Raw genomic sequence first — 25,550 nt, 5'->3', positions numbered from 1 at the left:
TTTTTTCTTCATCTTCTTCAGGTGGGGGGGGGGGGGGAAGAATTTGTAGTAATTTGATAAAAATCACTAGGAAATAATGTGGGGAAAACATTGGTAGAGGATATTTAATGCTACCATACAAGTACAGTACAGTACAGTACAACACTTAACAGCCCCCTTAAATTTTTTTTAAACTAGACTTCGGAGAGATCAGTTACAGATATTTTATATGTACCTCCTTTCCTCTAGCTCAGTGCTTACCCTGACACCTCATCATTACAGACATCAGAAAGAGATAATAGAATACCATATTCCTTTGTTTAAAAAAAACCCCACAAGATGTTTTTGAAACACACATGTTTTTGGTAGTTACTGCTCTGCTGGGGGCTCAATTAATTCAGAAAGTGACAGAAAAACAAGAGCAGTACTATACGATCACAGAAATAGCTGAAATATTTTTCTCGTTACAAATAATTTGATGTTACTAATGTCTTAGTGGAAAAATACAAGGTTGTCTTTTAATCTAACCTCCATCTGCACAATAGAAACTAGAACAAAGTGGCCATTGAGAAACATGATGAACCTGCACAGTCCCCTTTCTGAACGAGGAGAGCTAGATTTACTATTTTGTTTCCCTAGCAATTGAACAAACTGCTACAATACATCTTTTTCCAGGCAGAGAAACTCTAAACCTAAAGGGACACTGTCAACTCAAAAATCACACTTGTCTGAGGTTTTTCTTAGCTATCATTGTTATAAGTATCACCTGAGATTACTATAAATGAAAGAGATTAGAGGAAAACAGCTTGCTTTCCCCCACAGTTTATTTACTTTATTCATTCAGGGGCAGCCAGTTTCACTTCTGAGTTGATGGCCAGTGTCATACCATAATCTCATACAATAGCACGTTTGGTATTGTGCACATCTCTGGGTGCATTCTTGTGCATTTTCTTCCCCAGACTTTCCAACAGTGTGTTTGATAGTCACACTGAAAAAGTGAGTTTCTACTGCTGGGGGTTTGCAGCAGCCTTGGAGAAGGGCAGAGATGTGGCTAGTGGCGTTCTCACCCTGATCTGAATTGCTGTGGGAGGGGAATAGGAGCAGCTTAGAACTCCTTCATAGAGCCAGGGAAGGAGGACATTGTTCTCCCAGGGCTTGTCTACACTACAAAATTAAGTTACCTTTTATATAATTCAACCTCAAGCCCCCGAATTAATGAAGTTGTTGTGCAGGGCCAAATCATGCTTATTGTCTCGATGGAGTGCGTCCTCACTAGCAGCGCCTGCATCAATGCACAAAGCAGTGCATCATGGGTAGCTATTCCAAAGTGCAAATTGCCACACTATGTTTTGGGAAGTTTGTGCAACGCCTCATGGGACTAAAACATTGTCGCAGGGGAGAATGGGAACATTGCGTCGGCACCCATGATGCACTCTGCTCCCTCCCTCACATCAATGGCAAACAACCCAATGATTTTCGCGCCTTAAACCCACTGTGCGTACGTCATAACCCTGGAATCATGGAGCCTACTCAGCTGTGCACTCTTGCTTTGAGCATCTCAAACCCTTGCGCCTTCTCCTGAAGTATTTCCAGAGCCAAAGTAGGGTCCGCCACGCGGAACATAGCTATGTCCTGCAAGCAGCCCTGCTGCAAGCCATTGAAAAAAAAAATGCACAGTTGCTGATGGCAGTCACAAAGCAGCTGCACTCTGTTGAGTGCCGTTTCTGGTCCCATGAAACAAACACTGACTGGTGGGACCGCATCGTTTTGCAGGTATGGGATGACGAGCAGTGGCTGCAGAACTTTCGAATGCAGAAGGCCATCTTCCAGGAACTTTGTGCAGAGCTTTCCCCTGCAGTTCAGCAACACAAAAATGAGAGCTGATCTGACAGTGCAGAAGCAAGTGGCGATCGCTATTTGGAAGCTTGCAACGCCAGACAGTTATTAGTCAGTGGGGAATCAATTTGGAGTAGGTAAATCGACCAGAACCATGGGAGCTGCTGTGCTTCAAGTCTGCAGGCCCATTAATTGACTTCTGTTATGAAGGGTTGAGAGTCTGGGAAATGCGCAGGACATAGTGGATGGTTTTGCCGGGATGGGATTCCCTAATTGCAGAGGGGTGATAGATGGCATAGCCCCATCTTGGCACCAGACCACCTTGCCAAAGAGTATATAAACCGAAAGGGACACTTTCCAATGGTGTTGCAAGAGCTGGTGGATCACAGGGGGTGTTTCACTGACATCAGTGTAGGATAGTCAGGAAAGATTCATAACGTGCACATCATTAGGAACTCGGATCTGTTCAAAAAGCTGCAATGTGGGACTCTCTTTCCAGACCACAAAATGAACATTGAGGACATTGCGATGCCTATAGTTATCCTGGGGGACCCAGCCTACCCCTTGCTCCCATGGCTCATGAAGCTATATACTGGCCATCTGGACAGCAGGAAGGAAATGTGCCTTTGGTCATTTAAAAAGGGTGCTGTAGAAGTCTACAAAGTCTACTTAGTGAGGAGAACATCCCCATGGTTATAGCTGCCTGCTGTGTGCTCCATAATAGCTGTGAAAAAAGGGGGGAAATTTTCTGCAGGGGTGGGCAGTTGAGATAGATCGCATGGCAGCCATTTCTGAGCAGCCAGACACCAGGGCAATAAGAAGAGCACAGCAAGGGGTGCTGTGTATCTGTGAGGCTTTGAAAAGCCATTTCAATAATGACCTGGCTTGTATCACTGTCCCTGTAAAGCCAACCCCCCGCCCAAGCCCACTGCTTCTATTCAATAAAGAACATTTATTTCTTGAATCCATTTACTTTATTTAACAAACATAAGTAAAGAAGGAGAACAGAAAGAAAATGTAACGTTGGAGAAAAGGGGTTGTAAAGTTGGAACAGGAGAAACATTTTCAGCTGTGTAACACAACACCACAATCCAGACCATCAAAGGTCTGTGAATGGGCGCCTCGTTCTTTGTATTCTCTTCCCCTCCCCTCAAGTTAAGTGAAAGGGATAATGGACTTTTCGCCCACACCTCATGGAACGCGTGGAGGAGGATGATTCTGCATCAGGCGATGCTGGCTGGCTGTCCACCAGGGTCTGCAGAGGGACTCTACCCTCCAGCTTCTGTTCTTGCAGTTCAACCAGATGCCTCAACATGTCTGCTTGGTCCCTCATAATCGGAAGCATCTCATTCTGCTCCACACGATCTCTCTCTCATTGGAAGCTTTCCTGTTCTCCATGTCCATGTGAAATCCTCGGACTGTGAAATCCTCCACGCTCTCAGCTCTGTGTCAGCTGTCCCGAAGGCATTCATTATCTCGGTGAACACGTCCTCCCACGTTCTATTTCTCCTCCTTCTAATCAGCAAACGTCTGCTTTCAGGTGTTGATGACCCACCAACACATTTCTAGCTGTCAGTCAGGGGAAAAAATAAAGGAGACATTGTATATGAATAAAATGTTTCCATAGCAAGACCATTTTCTTTTTTTAAACCTTATTACGCTAGGTGCAAGCCATAACAATCAGAATCCGTAACCGTTCACTGTGCCATGGTGAGTAGCCCCCCTCCCCCAGGTGATGGGTGACTGCACTTTTAATGAACTTTATGGCAGGCTCATGTCGGGAGCACAGGTACCTAGTTTAACAATGGCCCTTCCCCATAGCACCATGGAAAGCTGTTTATGAACGGGGCGGGGTGAACGTTTTCACTCCCAAATTGCGGAATCTCTCATGTGAGACCCCAGTCCCTTATTAGCCACTTTAAACTACTTGCCAACCCATGCTGAACACAGTAAAGGCACATTAGTGGCCGCGTGGTTTGGCGATCCGGAATGTGGGTGGGTGGGGTGGGTCTACATGCCCTTTTTTTCCATGTAAGAGCACTTTTAATGAGAACTTCCCCATTTCCCCTAGGTGACCCTATGTGATATCAGTCTCCTGAGGGTAACAGAGGCAGAAAGGAAGGAGATGCTGCAAGCGTCTGGGTCCTTATGCTGCTATGCTGTGTACCACAATGATGCCAGTAGAATTAGTTCAGGAGTTGCGTGGGAAAGTGTTTTACCATGGAGGAAGAAATAAGACTGCCTGTCCAGAAACCTTCTACAAAGGATTGCAGAGTCCCTCCATGAAAGTTTCCTACAGATATCCATGGCAGATTCCCTGGCTATCCCAGTCCACATAAACGATCTTTTTCCGGGGACCACCCGCTGCATAGCTGGAGCGGCCTTTTGTAAGCAGAAAACCACAGCACCTCGCTTTTTCTTCACAGTAAACATCCAATACCACTGAATGTGTGTGCCCGCTAAAGTTTAACTGGACTTTCATTTTCACTGTATACTCACCAGAGGTGCCTTCCCTGGCATCACGGTCGGCCACCACGATGTCCTGCGACCCACAGAGCTCCAAAGTTAAAAATATTTCCTGGCTCTTGGGGTGAATGGATCCACCACTCGCCCGTCTCCCATTCTCCTCCTCGTCATCCAACATATATTCCTCCTTGTGGTCTCTAGACTCACACACCTGTGAGGTGTCCACGTTAATCCCCCGAGAATCGCATGCACCTCGTTGTAGAACCAGCATGTGTGGGGTCAGCACCAGAACGACTGTTTGCCTCCCTTGCCTTCTGGTTCGCTTGAAGTTCTTTTATTTTCACACGGTACTTCTGTGTGTCCCTCATGTAGCCCTTATCCCCCATTCCACTAGCAATCTTTGCATAGATGTCAGCATTTCTTCTGCTGGATCGGAGCTCTGCCTGCACAGGCTCTTCTCCCCACACAGCGATGAGATCCCCCACCTCCTGTGGAGACCAAACTGGAGCATGTTTGGGGCGTGTAGTCTCCATGATCAGCTGTGCTCAAGCTGGCATGCTCCCAATGCTGATCAAACAGGAAATGGGAATTCAAAAGGTCCTGGGGCTTTAGCAAGGGAGGGTCTGTTTCCTGTGTACCTGGCTGCAGTGCAGCAGACTTGAGAGTGGTTTCCACAGTGGTCACAGATGAGATGATTGTGGGTCGCCACCTGGAGGCCAATTAAGTCAAATTACACAATTCTGTGTCTGCACTACCTCGCAGTCAAACTAAGCACTACACCACTCGCAGAGGTAGATTACAGAAGTCGACATCAGAGGCAACTTAGGTTGACGTAAAGGACCCGGTAATGTAGACACATACATTAACAGGTCGACTTAAGGTGGCTTCCTTCGACCTAACTCTGTAGCGTAGACCAGGTCCCACACATTGAACCTCCATACAAAGGTGGGAAGGGTACCTTTCCCTCACCCTATTGCATCATGCACAGAGCTGGAAGAGAGACATAGGGAGTAGCAAGATCAGGCCAGCTTTCTCCCCTTCTCACTCCCTTGGCCTTGCAGCAGAACCTAGTGAAAGATGAATGGGAAAGAGGTGGGGTGTAACAAAACTAAAGTAGAATCGCCCACTAGACCCTTCCATGGGGACAGGAGACAGATAAAACTGAAAGTTCCTCCTTCATAGGACTAAGGGGAAGGAACAGGGCTGGAGACCCTCCACCACCCCCTTGCCAGACCAGGGCAGAAGCAAGCCTCTTTCACTCTTAGAAACCTCATTGGGAATAGGGAGAACACCAGAGCTAGCAGGAGGGAAAGAAGAGGGATCCTCATCCCTGTCCACTTCCTTGATTTTCCACAAGGTCTTGCAACCCTGAACCAATAGGAGAAGGAATGATGGGACTCCCTTTGCACTCCTCAGACCCCTGTGTTGGGTAATGGTAAAGAGCAGAGAGGACAAGAGCATCCCCCTTCCCCCCCCCCCCCCCCCCCCCGCACAGGACTCTTTCACAGACAAGTGTTGACCAGCTATAATGAGGTTCCTTCCCCAGTTGTCTGCGATTGTGAGCAACCTTCACATGGGGCAGCAACAGAGGTAGGTCCTTCCAAAGGCTAGGGAAAGAAGAGTCATAGCAGCTGCAGACAGCAATGCAGACAGTCTCACCCCCATTACCCTAGCCCAAAGAAGAGGATTAGCAGCACAGCAGGCAGTCATCCCTCCAACTCCTCCGCTAAGCCTGGAGGAGCAGCACTGGGGCCGAAGGCAGAACGGGCAGACACTGCTTCCTGGAGACATGTCGGTATAGAACAGGGCTCAGTGATTCTGAGTCTGTTCAGTGTTGCTCCTGACCTGGTCCACAAATGCCCCTGGCTTCTTGTTAGTTGCACACAGGATCAGAAGAGAAATAAACCCAACTAAACAAGGGGGGGGGGGGAAATGCCAAATAGGAAAAAAAAAAAAAAAAAAAAAAAAAGGCCTGAAAGTGGACTGATAGGCTAGTACAGTTCCCATAAAATGCTTTTATTTCATTTTGAGGGAACTGCCCAAATGTAAGCTATATGCAGTGTAATTTTCCCTCTGTTGATATTCACCCCTTCTTGTTAACTGTTGGTAATGGGTCACATCCTCCCTAATTGAATTGGCTTCGTTAGCACTGACCCCCACTTTTTAAGGTAACTCCCATCTTTTCATGTGCCGTATATTTATACCTACTTACTGTATTTGCCACTCCAGGCATCTGATGAAGTGGGTTATATCCCACAAAAGCTTATGCCCAAATAAATTTGTTAGTCTCTAAGGTGCCACAAGGACTCCTTGTTGTTTCTACCTTGAATGGTTCCTTAGAATATGTGCTAACTACTTATGCTAAACAATCTGTTTCACCTTGAATTTAGATGTGATGCTCAGAGTACCTTTCCCAGACCTGGAGAAGAGCTCTGTAGAGCTCGAAACCTTGTCTCTCTCACCAACAGAAGTTGGTCCAATGAAAGATATTACCTCATCCACCTAAACTGATTGTGTATTTAGTAACGTTAACTGCAGGACTAAGTGGAGCCAAATTCCTTCATTCAGAATAAGACTGTATATTTTATTGTTCATGATATAGAAAGACTTTAAATAAAATATGTGTCAACAGTACTTGCATTGGTTGTATGTATATAATGACACACACTTTTAAAGTCTGTGCACATTAACTACTTGAAACTCAAAAATCTCACTCTTAACTGTATAGGGAGAGGGACTAAATGGAAGGGGAACAACATTTATAGATTCACACATACAGGGATTTTTTCTTCAGATTAGACAGTCAAAGTTCACTAAAAACAAGACATACACCTCTAAGAGCATCTAGCTAACATTCATTCATTCATTAACGTTACTAAGGGGCCATTCAGATCAGATTAAAACGGACTTAAACCTTCAGCCAAAACTTGAACCCACCTATTCAGATGACCAAAATGTTACGTTAACTTTTTAAATTCCCCTCCCCTATCCCCCATGTGTTGCAGGGCCTTGCTCCAGCCAGACCTGAGAAGAGGAAGCAATTAAGTAGCAAAGAGTTGGTCTCACTGTGGGGACAATCCCAAGAAGTACGAAGCATGCTTAGTATTCATTGAAGTCACTGGGAAATGTGGGCACGCACCACTTGGCAGGATCAGACCTTATATCTATAGCCAGACTGCAATCAGGAAGTAGAGGGTACCTAAGATGAAAGTCTCTTCTCATAAAAGCTTGAATATATGAACTGATCATTTTTAGGATCACCCACTACTGCTAAAAATCTATCCACTTTCTACATTCATTAGTCATAGCATATTTCCCTTTCATTGTATCACAATTCCACTTTGGAGTAAAAGTAAATATTTTATTTAAAAGAAAAAGTAGTAAAGGAAAATTAAGCTAAAGAAACATGCAATGTTTTAGAATGTTCTTAGTTAAATAAACTAAATATTTCAAATTGTACAGGTTAGAAACTGCATTTCCCCCATAAAAAAACAAAACATAAGCTATACTGCCCAATTCTGTTTTACCCCTTTTGATCATAAAGGGAAATGTTTAAAACACATGTACCAAAAATATTATTTTGTTTAATACAATTATCCAACCATTCATTACTCTTGAATGTCATCTCAGACCCTCCAGGATACAATCATGGCTAGTATACATATGGTTGAATTTAGTTTCAGGAATTTCAGTTTCCCTTAGAGAAGCAAATTCTCAATTAAAGAACATAATGATTCCATTTCTAGTTTGATACTGACATTTTAGATATATGTCCGATAGACTTCTGATATAAAAAATATATTTTTCCTGTTTTTAAACCTTTTAAATTCAGATCTAAACATACTAATTTTTCTCTTTATTACCCATTATTGTTGTTTGCCACTAGAAGAAATACTTTAGTGCATAATAATAGTAGATGATACGGTAATGCTATCAACCCCTCCAAGATGTGGTTAACTTAATTTATCCCTTTTTGGCTGGCTGCCCTGGTTCCCTGAAATTCTGTCTGGTAATGCCCGTTAACTATAGGGACACCTTCCAGAAAGGGTAGCGGATCAGCTGTCAGTTCCTCTGTCATAGAACTTAGCTGGCCTATGGCTGATTTGTGGATTATTTTTTAAGGAATTATGGAAACATGATGGATTTTTTTCTTATGTTGAGAGCAATCAGGACACATTTGATATCCAATACCATCACAGGAAAATATTAATGAGCAATGACGCAACAATATGGTATAAACCAGTGTGCAAAAGGCAAAGAAACTAAACATGTGATAAGCATCTTCTTTAAAGGGCCTCTGCAGATTCCCACTCTTGGGATGTGTCTGACCTCTACAGAAATCATCTGCAATAATTCTAGTTATAGGTGAATAATCTTTATTTTTGCATCACTTTTCTACCCATCACAGTCATTCCTTAGTGTCTAGCCAAGATTAACAACAATAACTGCTACAAAAGTTCATCCTAATCCTAAAGCACAATTTTACAACCCTTAATCTGCATGTTGATGCATGCTAATAACAGATGCTTATTAACAAAGCAACCTCCTGCCACAACATCTAAGAGCCTACTGCCACATTTTGTTTTAAGTATTAAAGACATGTGCGAGGAACACAATAATTTTGAAAAGCTAATCTCAAAGCACTATTAAGATCCTTATTCAAGTGCTTTTATAGTACAGCCTGTTTGAAAGTAAATCCTACATTAGTCCTCAGTGGAGTATATTCCCTTCTCTCATAAACTTTATAAAAGAGAAGAGCAGTGCAGCGGTCCTTTTGCCAATTGTTATCTGATTGGTAAAGAACAAGCAATATAAACACACACACAAATTCACTTCAGCTCCACCAGAAGTACAGTACTCTGGCATTTTATACAGAAAAGCAATACCAGATTCTAAAATCTATTGTTCACTAAGCATAGATTTTGTCTTTTAAAATAGATGGTGCTTTAAAACAGCAGAAATGTCTAGTGCTTGAGCTATTTTCCAGTTAATTATTTGCTGGCTAAAGTCTTAAAATGTCCTTGGATTCACCTTAGACACAACTATCCCAGCTGGTCATTAACTGTCTGGAAACAACCCAAATAATCTCAACTGTCAGTACTCTACAAACATGTATGTTTTGCGCATGCTTGTTTTTTCATGTATTTTAATGTCATGGTGCTATATTTAGAAAACAGAGCCTTAATAATTTTTTTTCCATTTCCATGTTTTAAGAGCTGCTATATCAATGTAATTCGGAGTCCACAATGAGCTTAGTAACAGCCTTAATGAGAACTGAATGAATTCTCACTAAAACAGTGTCCGATTCTGATCTCACACCACTTTTACTCTGTTGTAACTCTATTTATCTCAACGGAGTTGCTCCTTTGTGTTTTCATAGTTGTAAGGGAGATCAGAATCCACTTTAAAGTCAGAAGGGGGCCAGAGTTCATGAATGCTGATGTTTTAATAGTCCTAAGAAGAGCCAAAAGAAAAATGCTGCTGTACCAAGTGAACTGAACAGCTTGTAGTAAACCAGCCTGTCAACAGGCAGACACAAGTGGCTTTTCTTGTTGGTATATCATTTCTGCAAAAAGCCACAGGACAGCTGGGAAAAACAACACATGTAAACAAGGTAGGCCTAATTATTTCCCAGTTAAAAAGAAGATATTATCTTCTCATTAATTGGTAAGCTAATTGACCAAAACCTTGCAGTATCATAAAATGAGTCCAATACACAGAACCTAGGTACCTACACTACCCACTCAGACCAAAGTTGTCAGTTCTGCTTGATTTGTTTGAATACTGTACTCCACGACAGCTGTCGGAAATAATACATTAGAACAGCTGCTGTGACAGCTACAAAGTGCCTGGAATTTTAATTGGACTCAACAGTCTATTGTTTATTTTACTAAACTTAAAAGGAAATATCCAAGGAAGTAAACAAGTTCCTAATGGAACTAACTGATGTTTGCCATTTGGTAAGCAAGGTTAGGCTTCATTTTGCCTATATAATTTCACTAATATTATCTCTACCAACTAACTGGCAAAAAGAAAAGAAAAGAAAAAGAACAGTAGAAACTGTTAGATGACTAAGAAAAGGAGCATTAGGAGGAAAAATGGTAAGGAAGTCACATAAACAAACCTGTTCAAATACTGGCTGTGAGCCACAGAGGATCTCAGAGAGTTTTAAGATTTACTGAAAAGGAGACTTATTCAGAGGCCTTCAGCAACTGTTAGCTGAAAACAAAACTGTTCATTATGGCTAAAACCTCAACACCATTGAATAGTAAAGCTTACTTTCAGCATCAGCAGAAAGCAGAAAGCACAGGAGCACCACCACTGGCCTGGCTACGTGCATCATCCGACAGCTTGGCACCAGCATGCTTTGGCAGCCTCGGTCTCACTGGCTCAGAAGCCACTATGAGTCTGTCCGGTCTGAAATTTCTGATGAAGTATTTTCAGAGCCTGTGGAGTGGTGGAGAGAAAAAAAGAGAGAGAGAACAAAATATGGTTAGGGGGGTTGGTTTTGTTTTTCCCAATATTTACAGTTAGGGGCAAAACAGTTTAAAAATACAAAGAATCTTCAGGAGACTGTAGTACACTGAAGGTAGCGAGGTGCTGCAGATGTTACTAGCACTGAAGCCAGAATGCTGGAGCCATAGAGCATCCTGTCCCCAGCACACCTTTTCTTCTCCCATGTTCAGATCAACCAATCCCATGTGTTGGGTCTTGTCTTGCCGGCTCAGCACTGCATTTTGAGTAATATATCATGAGAATGAATTGTCGTTTCTAATGAACTATTAGTTAAATACATCACCAGAATGAGCCATACTGATACTGTAAGGAAGGGTTTAGGAAAGGATTCAATGTCCAGGATAAAAGTCCACTAACAAATGACATATTGGGAGCTGCTTTCCTGGCATCAGGTAGGAATGACAGGGCTAAATCTGCTTCTCAGACTATTCCTAATGCCAGCTTTGCAATGCTAGCATATTGGATCCCCCATATTAACACATCAAAACTCATATTCAGTTTTGGTCCCACATGTCTAAAAGGTTACATTTCCTCTCTGATTTTCCTGTATATTTAAATTATGCAATACAGAAATCATGAATAAAGAGCCCATATTCAGTTCAGTCAGTTTAATTTAACATGTTATATAAGAACTAATGAACAATACAGTTTAAGCATTTGCCTTTAAGAAGAAATCCATTTTACTCTTTGTTAAATCCATTCCACCCAAGAAGTATTAGAAATTGCAGAACGTAGAAATGCTTCCCTCTGAGAGGAAATATTAGAGATATCCCAAAATAGCCTGACTGTGTCACTAAAATAACACTGAAATTTAATTTTACTTTTCAAAAGAGTTGTAAGTTATATACTTTGGTAGGTCTGAAACTTAGCTCAAACACAATAAGAAAAACAGATACTCTCTTTTTCATTACCCTGCCTGAGTAGCTTCCATGCAGTGAAGATAAAAACCAAAAGGGAGGGAAGGAATTATACTAATTATTCCACTTGATGGATCTTACAGACTTGTGGGTGGTATGAAGAGCCTATTTTATACTACAGTGCAATGCTGAAAGAATCTACTCAAGGAAGAAAAAAAAAAAAGATGACCAGATGTTAGAAATCTACTGCTGCTATCAATCTCTTTTGTAAAACTACCTCTCGAATCAGCTACCGCTATCAAGAGATATGAATCTAAGAAATCTTCATAGGCAAAGTGCTGAAGGCACCAGCTCCCCCCTTTCATCGCTACCATCTTCATGCCAGCATTTCAAATGACAGCAAAGTCCATGAGACATCAGTCCTGTCGGACTCAATTTGTGTCTGTGCAAGCGTATCACGGCCAACTGTTACATAATGGCTTCAGTGCTATCACAAAGATGGAGATGTATGAACTGCACTTTCAGAGAAGAGGTGATTTTTTTTTTTTTTTGCTTTTACTAGACTGAAGGGGTGACACAATCTTTGTACCATGCAAATCTTCAAGTTGATATCTGCAAACAAGCACAGTGGAAATATAATGGCCAATGAGGTTCATGTCTGAGCCATAAAATATGCCTTGGGGGTAGGGAGTGAGGGTTTGTTGGTAATTAAAAAAAAAGTGAGGGCTCAGGGAAAGAGAAAGACAACGACCTGCACAAGACTATTTTGCTAAGTTATTTTCCAATGTGACACTGAAAAGTATTCCCCCCCCCCCGACTTCCCAGTTGAAAAGTGAAATAAGGCTTTTAAATGCATTTTTTCAGAATCTACAGGAAGTCTGTAAGAGAAAGGGAAACACACAAAATATGGCATGCAAGTGGCTCAGAAGAGAAGATAAGGTGTTTTGCAGTTATTAAAGACACACCATCCCATTCATTCTAAACACATATACCAGTAGTGCCAAACGTTCTGTCTCTGCCCCAGGTGACATTCATTATCGCTCCCAACACACAATCTGAAGCCCTTGCTGCTCCTCCTCTCTGCACCTTCAGTGTGTCACGGCCTTAACTAACCCGATAAACATACTAATATGTTCTGCAGGTGAACCTTGAACTTCTATTTTTTCTCTTAAGTTGCTTATGCTTCTACAGCAGGGTTTTAGCATTTTAGGCTGTGAAAATACAAGTGTTTGGAGAAGGCAGGCAGAGTGGACTTTGTTGTTGCTGGTTTTGTTTTTGTAGGTGGTTTCTTTAAAAAATATTGTAAGTGAAGTCATGTGGATGACGGGTGGATAACTCTGGAGAGAAACAAGCTATGAGATAGGCAAGTTGCTGTCAAGCTTCTCCACAGTGCTCTGCCTCAGCTCTGACCTACAACAACCCTTAGCCTCAGCCCTGGACCTCCTCATCGACAATTGTACCAAACTGTACTGAATAAAGTGGCAAGGACTTTTTTGGATGGTTGTTTCTGTTTGCTTGTTTGTGAAAACTAACATGGAAAAGCTTTGTAAGGACTAAACTGATATTACAAAACTCATGCCAGCTATGAATGAAGCCACCTCCAAACATCCATTAGTAAAAGACTAAGACAACATGCTATTAATTGTCGGAGAATAACAGAGTTCTCACTTTTTGTTTGGGTACATTTCTGCTTCCACGAACTCTTACAACAAAAAAACTATAACTCTCCCAGCACCACCATGTTTCCCTGGGAACTGAACACTGAGGCAAGAGCCAACTTGCTTTGTGAGAAAGCAACATCTGGAACATGGTATAATAGATAACAAATACAGAAACAACTGTCAGGTGAGAGAAGAAAGGCGATGAAACCTGCTCTTCAGCTACAGCAATGTGTTCCCCCCCACCTCCGCTGCAGTAGGGCTTATATGTAACCAAGTAGTAGGTGTTGTTCTAGCCAACCCTTGGCCCCTTGCAAAACAATTTTATTACAATTCCCAGCTGCAAGGTACTAGATTCACTCTGTGACCGTTTCCTCTCAACCTGTCCCAAACTTCTATGCTGGGTCTTGGGGCTTGTCTACACAGGAAAATTGACCAGGATAAGCTATTCCAGGATAGCTATTCCAGACTAGCTCCCCCTGTGGATACTGTACTACAGAATAAAAAAAGGAATTTTATGCCAGAATAATTACTCCACTTTGGAAGCACACTAATTATTCCAGAATAAAGTGACTTGTATTCCAGAACCAAGAGCTCACATGGAAAGTTATTCCACAATAACTATTCCAGTCCATTTTCCTTAGTATGTGAGATGAACTGAGAAAAGTAGAGAGTGGAAACAAGTAGTGTGTCCAGAATGAGTGGGTATGTTTGCGGAGTGAGCTAAGAGAACAGAAGATGGAAGTTCCTTGACAAGCGATATCAATCAGCCAGAGTTGTGATGAAGGGGGAGGTATCCTGAATCCCCACAGGGTACTACCATAACAGAATTCTCCTCAGTCAGCATGAAGCAGGTGATACTCCTAATCACATGGCACAGGAGCATGGAGCAATAAGCATTACAAGAGCATTTTGGTTATCAGGTGATGCTCAATTTTCTTAAGTATTGTAATACAGCTCTTAGAACAGATTCAACCAATTGAATTTCAACTTCTTCATCATAGTCTATCTGTGAGCACCAACAGTGTGCTACATGCTTTCCAGTGATTCAAGAAGAGATAGTCCCTGCCCTGAGGCGATCACAGCATGGAGAAAAACAAAAGTGTAGCTAGATGTTATGGGAAAAGGAGCAACAAAGACAGATTTTTTTTAATACCACTGTATTAACTATTCACTGTATTCAGCACAGCAAAAAAGGGTTTTTAAAAAGGGACTTAAATGTAGGTAGAGCAGGAGACTTGCAGATGAGCTATGGGAGGTCATATCATGCCTAGAGGGCTACATGCAAAAAGACTTGGAGGTGATGGTGCAGAGGATTTTGTTTTTCTCATTCTAGTGTGGCCTAATTGGAATATACAATATCAATTCTCAAGTTTTATAATATCAGTGAAAAACATTTCTTCAGCACTGACTATAAAGTGAAGGTCCTATTCTTCAACTGAAGTCAATGACAATTCCCAAAGACTTCAATAGAAACAAGATAACAGAAGCCTAACAGAGGTATTGTTCAATCACATGCTGCAAAGGCAGTATTCCATGGAATACTCCCAACTCTATTCATCTACAAACCAAATACACAACTGCTGAAACTGAAGGTTTGGTTGTCCACATTCCCATGTGACTTCTGAAAGAGAGTTTGAGATGCTGAACTCTCACACCAAAAGGCCCTCTTCCAGAATGACTTTTGGGAACAAATCCAGCATATGTACTGCACTTGAAAACTCCTTTTAGAAAAATCAAACATCTGAGGCAAGGGGGGAAATCCCAGTAAAGTTTCAGAAGAGGAAATACTCCTCTGAAATCAGGAGGACATAAATATTAAGTCTCCAGTAGTAACATGAATACTCTGGAAGCAGACACTGCCCTAGTGCAAACAGTTTCCAGATGAGAATTTCTGATAGCCCTTTCTCCTCCCAGCCACAGGAATATAGGGAAGCCAGATATGTCAATTCCCATAAAAAAGCTGAGCCAATTTTTTCTGCTGTTGTTAACTGATCCCGGTCTACTCTAGTCTGTGGAGCTGCACCAATCAGGGGTGCTGGAACAGTTTTTATAGTGGGGGTGCTGAGAGCCATTGAACCAAACTGTAAATCCTGTATATGATGGAAACCACTTCAAACCCGGGGGTGCAGCAGCATCCCCAGCACCCCTAGTTCCAGCACATATGGAACCAATTTACAATAGCAGAAAATGTAGCCCTATATGCCTAGCATAGGACCAAGTTAGTAATCAGACCCCGGCTTCCTCAAAGTGCAGATGCATTCAAATCTGGGGGGCTGGATTGGCCTAAACGGGATCTAGAGCTGAACTTTTCTAAACTTCAGGAGTGTTCTGATCTGGGGTTTGGTTTGATGGGAAAACAATTTGCATAATATTTGCTAAAACAACAACAACAACAACAAAACAGCTGACCGTGTCCCGCATATGACAAAGTAGATAGGATTGAAGTGAGGAGAAAAGTGGTGATACTCTATTTTCATGCTTCATTCACCACACCCACAATTCTAGAATGTGCCCACTTTCTAGCCCCTGCAACTCAGCTCCATATCGGTGCAAGTCAAGTAGTTTTCCATCTACTGTTCGATAAACAGATTTCATCCTCAAATCTTGGCTGAAAAGAAACATTAATAACTGTTGAGCCAGTGAGACAGGGTAGGAAAAACTCTTACCAGTTCAGTAGTCACAAACTACTCAGCCACCCTTAAACTAGAAACACCACCAGGAAAAACAAATAGAAAGAGAATCAGGGCTGAAAATGATGGAGCATGTTAGGTGAGCAAGAAATTATTCTGACTTAACAAAAATAGGACTTGGAATTGTTTTTACAATGATAAATTTCAGACTCTTCCAAATGGAACATATGAAACTAATATACTTCTACAGAAACAACAGCAACTGCCTGCAGTCCTAGGTCTAACTTGTTCTTTTATCAAACAGGCAGCCAAAAGATGTTAGAAAAGTAGTTTGGGATAGTATTTTGTTTTTTGTTCTTTTTTTAAAATATGCACACTATTTGTCTGAGTTTGGTACTATATGGCATACAGTGTGCATATTTATCTAGGTACAATTCCAGCACAGCATTTCCTTAAGCACGAAACTGAAATAGCTAATGCATCCCATCAGTGCACCACAGCCTAGTGGGGCATGACTTCCTGGTTTGGAAGCATAGTTAAGACCCACTGCCTTCTTTTAAAGGTAGTGGAATAGTCTGTTACAGAGCCTAGTCTTAGAAGGTTCTCTGAACAGTCCTGCTCTCCGCTAGCAAAACAGCTCAGAGATCCTCCATGTATCTAGCATGGCCCAACCCCAGTTCCCCCAGTATGATTGTTTGTACAGATCCTATCACAATACAAATATGATCCTGTCGAGGGCCTTCGGGCTACACCGCAATATCAATATTAAATAGTGAAAATAATGCAGGCAGGATTTTGCTTTCATTAACCTTTTTAAAAAAAAGTTAATAGTCAACATTGATTTCAATTTGCCACAAAATGTTTTGTCATTATTTAGAATTTTCCAATAAATGTCCCAGTTCTGAGCTTCCTCAAGTTAAATATGAAACAGTTAAAACAGAGAGTTTTTCCTTCAACTCTTTAATGCTAAAGAATAGAATTATTGTTCCAGACATTGTTTCATATTATTTCCCACATAGTAATTGGCATACATACAAACGGTTTAACAAGGCCGAAACAATAGTACAAAAAAAAAAACAACCTGAACTCAAGGTAACTTCAAGATTGCTGCTGAAAATCACAGAAAACCATGGAAATCAGGAAAAGCACAAGTCCTTTTTTACTGAAATGTTAATTTGTCCACATTGCAGACTGTTTTAAGATTTATATTTATATATTTAACAACTGCAGATTAAGCTACACATTTAAGAGTAAAGTATGTGTAGAAAGCGCTACATATGTGCAAACGTAGCCAAGTTAATGTTCCTTGGGGAACCTGAACACCCTAATATTTGCATATATTCACTTTTTGAGATATTACTTGTGCAACCTTACTTGTTCTTTACTATCTTTACTAGTTGCTTAAAAAAAAAAAAGGGTAAAGGAGGTGTGAACCTTTCCATGAACCTTCCCTTCTGCACCTTTAAGCGGGGTGGGGGTGGTATTTGGCTGGCTGGCCGAGTGAAGGGAACAATGCTTTATGGCTGGGGGGGGGAGGAAAACTGCTGCAAAAAGGGTCAGTGTGGTCGCTGACTCATCCCCTGGGAATGCGAGGTTTAAAAGGGGCAGCTCTACACCTGAAGCAGACTTAAAAAGAGGTGTACATTAAAGGAACAAACCGAGGGCAGTTGAGGACTCTTATGATTTGCTTGGCCGGGAGCCAACCCCCCATTCTTATAGTCCATCTTAACCCTCCTACAAGGGGGGCGGGTGGATTTGCTGAAGGGACCTGGATGAAAAAAGAGAGGGACCTGGTAAAAGCCTCCCGGGTAATTATGGACTAAACATGGGGTTGCCTGCACTATACACTTTTATCTGCTGTCCCAGACATCTAATAATAAAGTTGCAGCCATATTGAACTCATGTCAAATGTCTCCTCTACTTCTTTAGGCATAGCCAGACAATAACCCATATGCATTAGTGAGCACTTTAAAGAGAGAGCAGTTCAACAACACCGTCAAGTAGCTTCAGGACCTACTCTCTATTGAGACTAAGGGATCCAGGAATTGGCCTCAGGATTCTCTCCCAAAACAGAATGGAGAGTGTCTGGTAACCTGGTTCCCAGAGAGCTTGGGCATCCACAAGGCACCAAACTTCCTGGGCTCTTAAAGCCAGAGTGCATTCTGGGGGACTTAGTGAGAAAGCCCTGGAAAAAAACAACTTAATGTGTGATCTAGTGGTCCACACTCAAGGCTACATAATGGAGAGGGGAGAAGAAGAGGACTGGAGAGCTGGTCGCACTGTGACAGAGTGTCCATGTTAAGAGGAAGCAAGCTCAGCTGGTGGAGAAAAACCTGCATGCCCTCCCTAATGCAATCTCCTAGCACTGAGTCCAGGACAAGAGAGAAGAATCACTGACATTGGAGAAGAAGCAGGACATGGCAGACACACAGGTGCTATGTGCCTATTCCTTGGGGAGTTCTCTGCTCAGGATGCAAATGGTTGTGCAACTGTGGAGCATGGACAAATTATGCAGGGTAACCAGGGAACTGACCCCCATTATTGTGCAGAGCAGAAAATAAGTATGTAAAAATGGAGAAGAGCTTAATGAGAGTTGATACTAAAGTGCCACATTTGTACTAAATTAGTGCAAAGCAGTTTGATACAAAGAAAAAAATACCTATTAGGCAGGATTTTCCATTAAATAAATTGCTATTTAGTGGAATTCCCTGTATGAAGAAGACTCTCTTGTAAATGAATATCTTAATCAACTTTTTTATATGTAATCCTAAAACAGACAAGAATATCTGTTGCTATTAGCCTAATCGTTCTATAGTATGATTCATGTTCTAAATTATCAGCTATCTATAGCAAACATGCATTTGCAAGATGTCACATATCCTGACACTTAGAAAGCTCTGACATCTTAGTCACTTTTATAGACTATAAAAACATATTAACACAGAATTCTTTTTCCTATGGGAAACTGTACACTAGGACACTTTATTTTGGCCATCTTCCTTTTTGCCTACTTTTCTTCCAAATAATGGAACTGATGAATAAGCATTGTTTACATGTACTTTTGTAATATTTACAATAAAAACAGCAATACTGGGTCATACCAATAGTCTATCCAGCCCAATATCCCAATCGGGCCAATGCCAGATGCTTCAAACAGAATGAACAGAACAGGGCAATTATCAAGTGATCCACTCCCTGTCATGCAGTCCATGCATTTGACAGTCAGAGGCTTAGGGACCCCAGAGCATGGAGTTGCATCCCTGACTATCAGGGGTAATAGTAACAGATGGACCAATCTTCCATGATTTTATGGCTTTTGGGGATGGGGAGGGTGAAGTCTCTCTCATTGTGGTGGGAGAATGCACAGAATTTAAAAAAAAAACTTTAAAAAATTCTTGCTGAGAATTTGTACATCTGTAACTTTTAGAATCGTTTTTTTAAAGCAATGCTAGAAGCCTCCAGCGATAATGGGGCAGATTCTCAGCTGCAATGACTCCAGTTGGTATTGATTTCAATGGAGTTAGGACAGTTTAAACCATTTAAGAAACTGTGCCAACGTATCTGTTAGCAGACCCAGGTTATTTCTAATGCTGACAGTTCAATGGGGCCAGGATTTCACCCTATATCTTTAGGAAGTGGGGATATGGATGTGTTTTTCTGGAAACTTGCATGCTGAAGGAAAGAAATCTTTCTTAACAAACACATACTCTGTCAATGTCCCTCTACTTTGACCTGCAATAATCCTAGAATGGGTTGACTGTTATAACCCTTAAAAATCCCAACTTTGAGTTTATCCTAGGCAGAAACTATTAATTAAAGCATACATTGTTCCTTTGTAGAAATGCATATGATCAAACCTGGTGAAAACCAGCTAAAATAAATATTTTATTGAATCAGTATCTATTGGAATTGTTTTCCAGCAAACTCAATTGAATAGGAATATGGTAAGATCTATGATAATGCTATAGAACCTGTGTTTCTTCCTAAATATATAGAAAGGAAGCAATAATTGATAATATAATAAAATAGATTTTTTATCAAGCAAAAGTATGACCCACTATTCAGATCCCCTGCCCACGCCCCCCGAAAGTTTGGCTTTAAGAACAAAATGAAATGAGAGTTTTCCCGGCAAAGTGACTGATTCACTGGAAGACTTCTACACACAAAATTCTTTCAGTTCTTATGTTTAGTATTAATGTATATTCCTTTGAAGAGAATTGCCTTTTCATTTAAAGCCAATGAAAAACACAATGCAATACAAATATTTTTTTAACATCTTTCTTTTCTCCAGACAAGCGGTAGCTTAATACCAACATGCTGTCTTAGTTTTTGGTGGCTTATATATATTATTCCTGTGCTAATCAACCAGTCTAAATCAGGATTGTTTTTTGTCCATAGATAGGAATATTCTACCTTGTGGACCTAAAGGGGAAAAAAAAAAACTATTGTACTAGGGTATTTCCCCATTGAAAGATTTCAGAATCTGAGCCCTGGTGTACATTATGAGTTTAGGTCGAATTTAGCAGCTTTAGATCGATTTAACCCCGCACCCGTCCACACAACGAAGCCATTTTTGTCAACTTAAAGGGCTCTTAAAATCGATTTCTGTACTCCTCCCCGATGAGGGGATTAGCGCTGAAATCGACCCTGCTGGGTCAAATTTGGGGTAGTGTGGACGCAATTCAATGGTATTGGTCTCCGGGAGCTATCCCAGAGTGCACCATTGTGACCGCTCTGGACAGCACTCTCAACTCAGATGCACTGGCCAGGTAGACAGGAAAAGCCCCGCGAACTTTTGAATTTCATTTCCTGTTTGGCCAGCGTGGCGAGCTGATCAGCACAGGTGACCATGCAGAGCTCAATGGCACAGGTGACCATGGAGTCCCAGAATCGCAAAAGAGCTCCAGCATGGACCGAACGCTGTATGGGGAGACGAATTCGTGCTATCCAAACTCCGTTCCAAAAGACGAAATGCCGGAATATTTGAAAAAAATCTCCAAGGGCATGAAGGACAGGGCTTATAACAGGGACCCGCAGCAGTGCCACCTGAAGCCTACCAAAGAAGCAGAGAGGCAACCGGCTGCTCCAGGTCAGAGTCCCAGACATGCCGCTTCTATGATTAGCTGTATGCCATTCTAGGGGGTGCCCCTACAACTACCCCACCCCGTGCTTCCCTCCTCCCATACCGGGCTACCTTGGCAGTTATCCCCCCATTTGTGTGACGAATTAATAAAGAATACATTAATTTGAAACAACAATAACTTTATTGCCTCTGCAAGTGGAGATCAAAGGGGGGAGGGGAGGGCGGTTGGCTTACAGGGAAGTAGAGTGAACCAAGGCGGCGGGTTTTCATCAAGGAGAAACAAACAGAACTTTCACACTGTAGCCTGGCCAATCATGAAACTGGTTTTCAAAGCTTCTCTGATGCACAGCACGCCCTGCTGTGCTCTTCTAACCGCCCTGGTGTCTGGCTGCGTGTAATCTACGGCCAGGCGATTTCCCTCAACCTCCCACCCCACCATAAACGTCTTCCCCTTACTCTCACAGATACTGTGGAGCGCACAGCAAGTAGTAATAACGATGGGAATATTGGTTTCGCTGAGGTCTAACCGAGTCAGTAAACTGCGCCAGTGAGCTTTTAAACATCCAAAGGCACATTCTACCACCATTATGCACTTGCTCAGCCTATAGTTGAACTGCTCCTTACTACTGTCCAGGCTTCATGAGCCATGGGAACAAGGGGTAGGCTGGTGTAGGTGCAACCGCATGGTGCTGTCGACTGGGAGAGCAGCCTAACGCAGAAGCCTCCAGCTGGCATGACTGAATCTCCATTAGACAAAACTTAAAGAAGAGAATGACCTGGAGTTATTTCCATTTTTGTCCAGGTGCCCCCGACAGACCTCACCGAGGCTGGCCAGGAGCACCCACGGGACGACGAAGACGGCTAGCAGTCATATTCCACCATCTGCCATACGCAAGGCACGGCAAGGCAAGGGGATGCTGCTGTGTAGCACGGCAGTACCACATCTGCCAGCAGCACCCATGAGACATACGGTGACAGTGAGCTGAGCGGGCTACATGCTTGCCATGGTATGCCGTTTGCACGGGTAACCCAGGAAAAAAGTCGAGAAATGATTTTTTGCCGTTGCTTTCACGGAGGGAGGGAGTGGGGCCTGACGACATGTACCCAGAACCACCCATGACAATGTTTTTGCCCCATCAGGCATTGGGAGCTCAATCCAGATTTCCAATGGGCGACGGAGGATAGCTACCACAGTGCAACGCTCCAAAAGTCGACGCTAGCCTCGGTACTGTGGATGCACACCACCGACTTAATGCGCTTAGTGGGGCCACACACAATCAACTATCAAATCAATTTCTAAAAAATCAACTTCTATTAAATTGAGCTAATTTCGTAGTGCAGACATACCCTGAGAGAGTGAAGAGATCTGTACTGTCTGTACACTGTGGAGCACAGCTCCATAGGGGTTTTCTGTGCCCAAGAATGTAAGGAGTTATTGGCAGCAGATGAGAGGGGAGCTAGTAAGTCATTGACTATGTGGATCCACTAGCCAGTCCTGCTGCATTGGGTGACCCACTAATCAGAACAGTGGCTCCCGTAGAAATAGTGATGGAGCTGCGCTGCTCTTATCCTTACAATCCTCCCTAATACACTTTCTCCCACCTCCCCCAGGAGCTCATTTACACGGGCTGTGCACTGAGTTTAGGAGCACTATAAAAGCATATTGGGTATCATGGATAATAAAGTAAACTAGAAGTTAACAACAGGCCAAACCTTTGGCTGCAACACAACAAGGCATCTTTAATCTGGTGTATCTGCAGTTTCTTGTTTTTATGGTTTCTTCTTTTTCCTTTAACTTTTTACAGCTTTGTTTCAATATTATCCAAAATACTTGTTGCCTAATCAGAATGAAGCATAACTCACTGAGACAGTGAATTCACAGAGTGTACACAGGACGGTAATCCAGTTGCAGCTAGATTAGGCTGACTGCACTTTATTATAACATTGCTGATGGCAATACAACCATATTAGAGGAAGAGATGGAGAACTGCAATGGTTATTTTTCAAAAGCAGTTGGCATTATAAGATGATTTGATAATAAAGTACAAAAACTTCCTGAAGCAATAAAAGCACTATGCATTTCCCATACTAAAATATGACATAACGGCACAAAAAAAATATTTGCCCATAGTTGCTCTTTTGGAAAAAATATATTCTTGAGCACTACAAAAGGTCTTTGTAAAATATAGTAATTTTTATTACACTTAGAAAAAGAAACATACAGATTCTGAAAAAGGACTCAAAAGTCAACAAAAGCCTACGGACATTCTTATTGTGGGAGCTTCCTTAATAAGACTTTCACTTGCTATCCTTCTAGACACCAAAGGGAACCTCCTGAAGTGAACAGTTCTTGGACGGAAATAAAATAGTCAGTAAAATGATCAACAGGACCAGGCAGTGTAGCTTAATGTGTGTTCTTTTTTATAGTACACTTTAGAAACCTCCATCATATCTGTAAATAATAACAATGTGTGGTTCAGATCTTCCATTTTAGATGCTTTGCAGAACCTCCACCTCAACTCCCTTCAGGGTGGAAAGTGAAAAGTAGAGAGAAAGGTTAGGCCTCCCACTGACCCCTACTGCGTTTGAATTTGTGAAAGTAAGTAGCAGAGTACAACTGTAGAAAAAGATTGCCATGACAAAATCTATTACCTCTCTAGTAATTGATTGTAGTCCCCTGGCATTTGGAAGGTATGGGATAAATGAAGATGGAAATATAAATAAATTTTATTATCAGTGAAATAAGCCTATGACAAGAACACTCCAAATGGAAAAAAATAATGCTTGCCCTTGTTAGCCAAATAGCCCATCTTCACCTATTAAACAAAGTGTTATAGTCAAACTTTAATGATCCAAATATAAGAATGTAGTAACTCTCTGACCCTAATTACTCTAAGAGACACACTGATGAATAGACAAAAACAAACTAACCCCATTATTTTACAAAGCACTGGCCAATTTTTTTTTTGGTGATACCTTGATGTTTTCTACATATAACACCTAGACCTAGAAAAAATTCTAACAATATATCCTTTAAAATAGTTGAACTTTGGTTCTCTACAAAATTCTGGAGACTAACTAGTTTATAGCTCCCTGGTTGTTTCTATTTGGAGACATGTGAAGGCTTGATAAAAGCTTACTTGTTGTAGTCAACATTCAAGAGAAGGGCTTCTGATTGTGTTTTAAAAAGGAATAAAAAAAGTCAACAGAAAAAAAGCAGGAGGAGAGTAGATTGGTAGCCGATGCTGTGAAATCAAGGGATACATTTGTAAAGCTTAAAGTAAGGAATGGGCCAGAACGAGAAGATAGAAGGATCAAATGGGAATACAGGAAGAGATAAGATAAGGAAGTATGTCTATGAAGGGCCTTGAAGAATAGGATAGGAAAGGACGTTTGTGTAGATGTAAGAAAGGACACTGCAGCATTCGGTTGAGTTTGGATAAGTGAGTTGGAGGGGACACAGAAGAGGGAGCTAACAGTAATCAAGGTGTGAAGTGAAAAAGTCAGGGACAAGCCATTCAGCAGCACTATTGCCAAGGTAAAGGCAGATATGAATGTTGATGATGTGTCTACAGTTATGGACCTGAAAGATAAAAGGAAGGTGTGGTGGGGCAAGTGCCCCACCGCCTGGTGAGAGTGGGCTAAGACAGGCCAGAGAGGCTGTGCAAAATGGCAGCCAATCAGGGACGGCCTGTTAGAGAGCCAATCAGGGCTGGGCATGAGACAGCCAATCAGGGCAGGGCTCAGCCCTATATAAAGGCTGCCCATGAGAGGAGCAGGGAGTCTCTCCCAGACCTTCAGAAAGGAAGGTCTGTCTCCTGAGTGAGAAGACCAGCACCTGGGACAGCACAGTGCTGGTCAGGCTCGGGGGAGCAGAAGGGAACTCCAGCCCGGTACCTGCCAGGCTGCAGACCCTGGTAGAAGGACCCACAAGGTGCAAAGGGGCCGAAGGGGAAGCAGCCCAGGGACAAGTGGAGCGAAGGAGGGCACGGAGGCTGCTGCCAGAGGGTCCCTGGGCCGGGACCCAGAGTAGAGGGCGGGCCTGGGTCCCCCCCTTCCCCTTTGTATTACACCTGGCTGTTGGAAGTGGCCCTAGAGGACTGCGTTAGACCCCTGAGGGAAGGGGCTAGACTTTGGAGTGTGGTTGACCACTGTGGCTGGGGCAAGGTGAAAGACTGCTGTTAACCCCACCCACCGGAAGGGTTTGAGGATGGACTAGGGAGAACTGCCGGAGGGCAGTGTCCTGAAGGGGACGCCACGAGCAGAAGGGAGCAACACGGGTCAAAACACCAACAGAGAGTGAGAGATGGATGGGACACCACCAGGAATGGGCGCCCCCAGTCAACTGAGCTAATTCCCGGGAGTGACCAGCGGGAGGCACTGTGGTGGTGAGTTCCAACCCCGTCACAGAAGGTCAGAGCTGAACAAGGAGATGAATGAGTTAAAGATGCAGATGACGGTACTTCCCTTGCAAAGCAGTTATTCTTGTGTTGTTGCCATTATGAAGGGCAAATAAGAAAGT

At 42.4% G+C, this 25,550-nt stretch overlaps 1 protein-coding gene across 41 annotated transcripts in view; it reads right to left on the bottom strand.

Annotated features, from left to right (window-relative positions):
* PTPRD (protein tyrosine phosphatase receptor type D) overlaps window positions 1-25,550 on the bottom strand; it is a 1,673,772-nt gene that overhangs the window by 375,775 nt on the left and 1,272,447 nt on the right. For all 41 annotated transcript variants that reach the window (XM_065549568.1, XM_065549595.1, XM_065549566.1 and 38 more), the window contains one exon: window positions 10,561-10,728. In XM_065549568.1, the coding sequence (XP_065405640.1) occupies window positions 10,561-10,645 (85 nt within the window). In that variant the 5' untranslated portion in view covers window positions 10,646-10,728. The remainder of the gene's footprint in view (window positions 1-10,560; window positions 10,729-25,550) is intronic.

The sequence above is a fragment of the Chrysemys picta genome, chromosome 6 (assembly GCF_011386835.1).
Source record: "Chrysemys picta bellii isolate R12L10 chromosome 6, ASM1138683v2, whole genome shotgun sequence".
In the NCBI taxonomy this organism is placed as follows: Eukaryota; Metazoa; Chordata; order Testudines; family Emydidae; genus Chrysemys; species Chrysemys picta.
The sequence above is the reverse complement of the archived record's forward strand: the minus strand, read 5'-3'. Positions and strand labels throughout refer to the sequence as shown.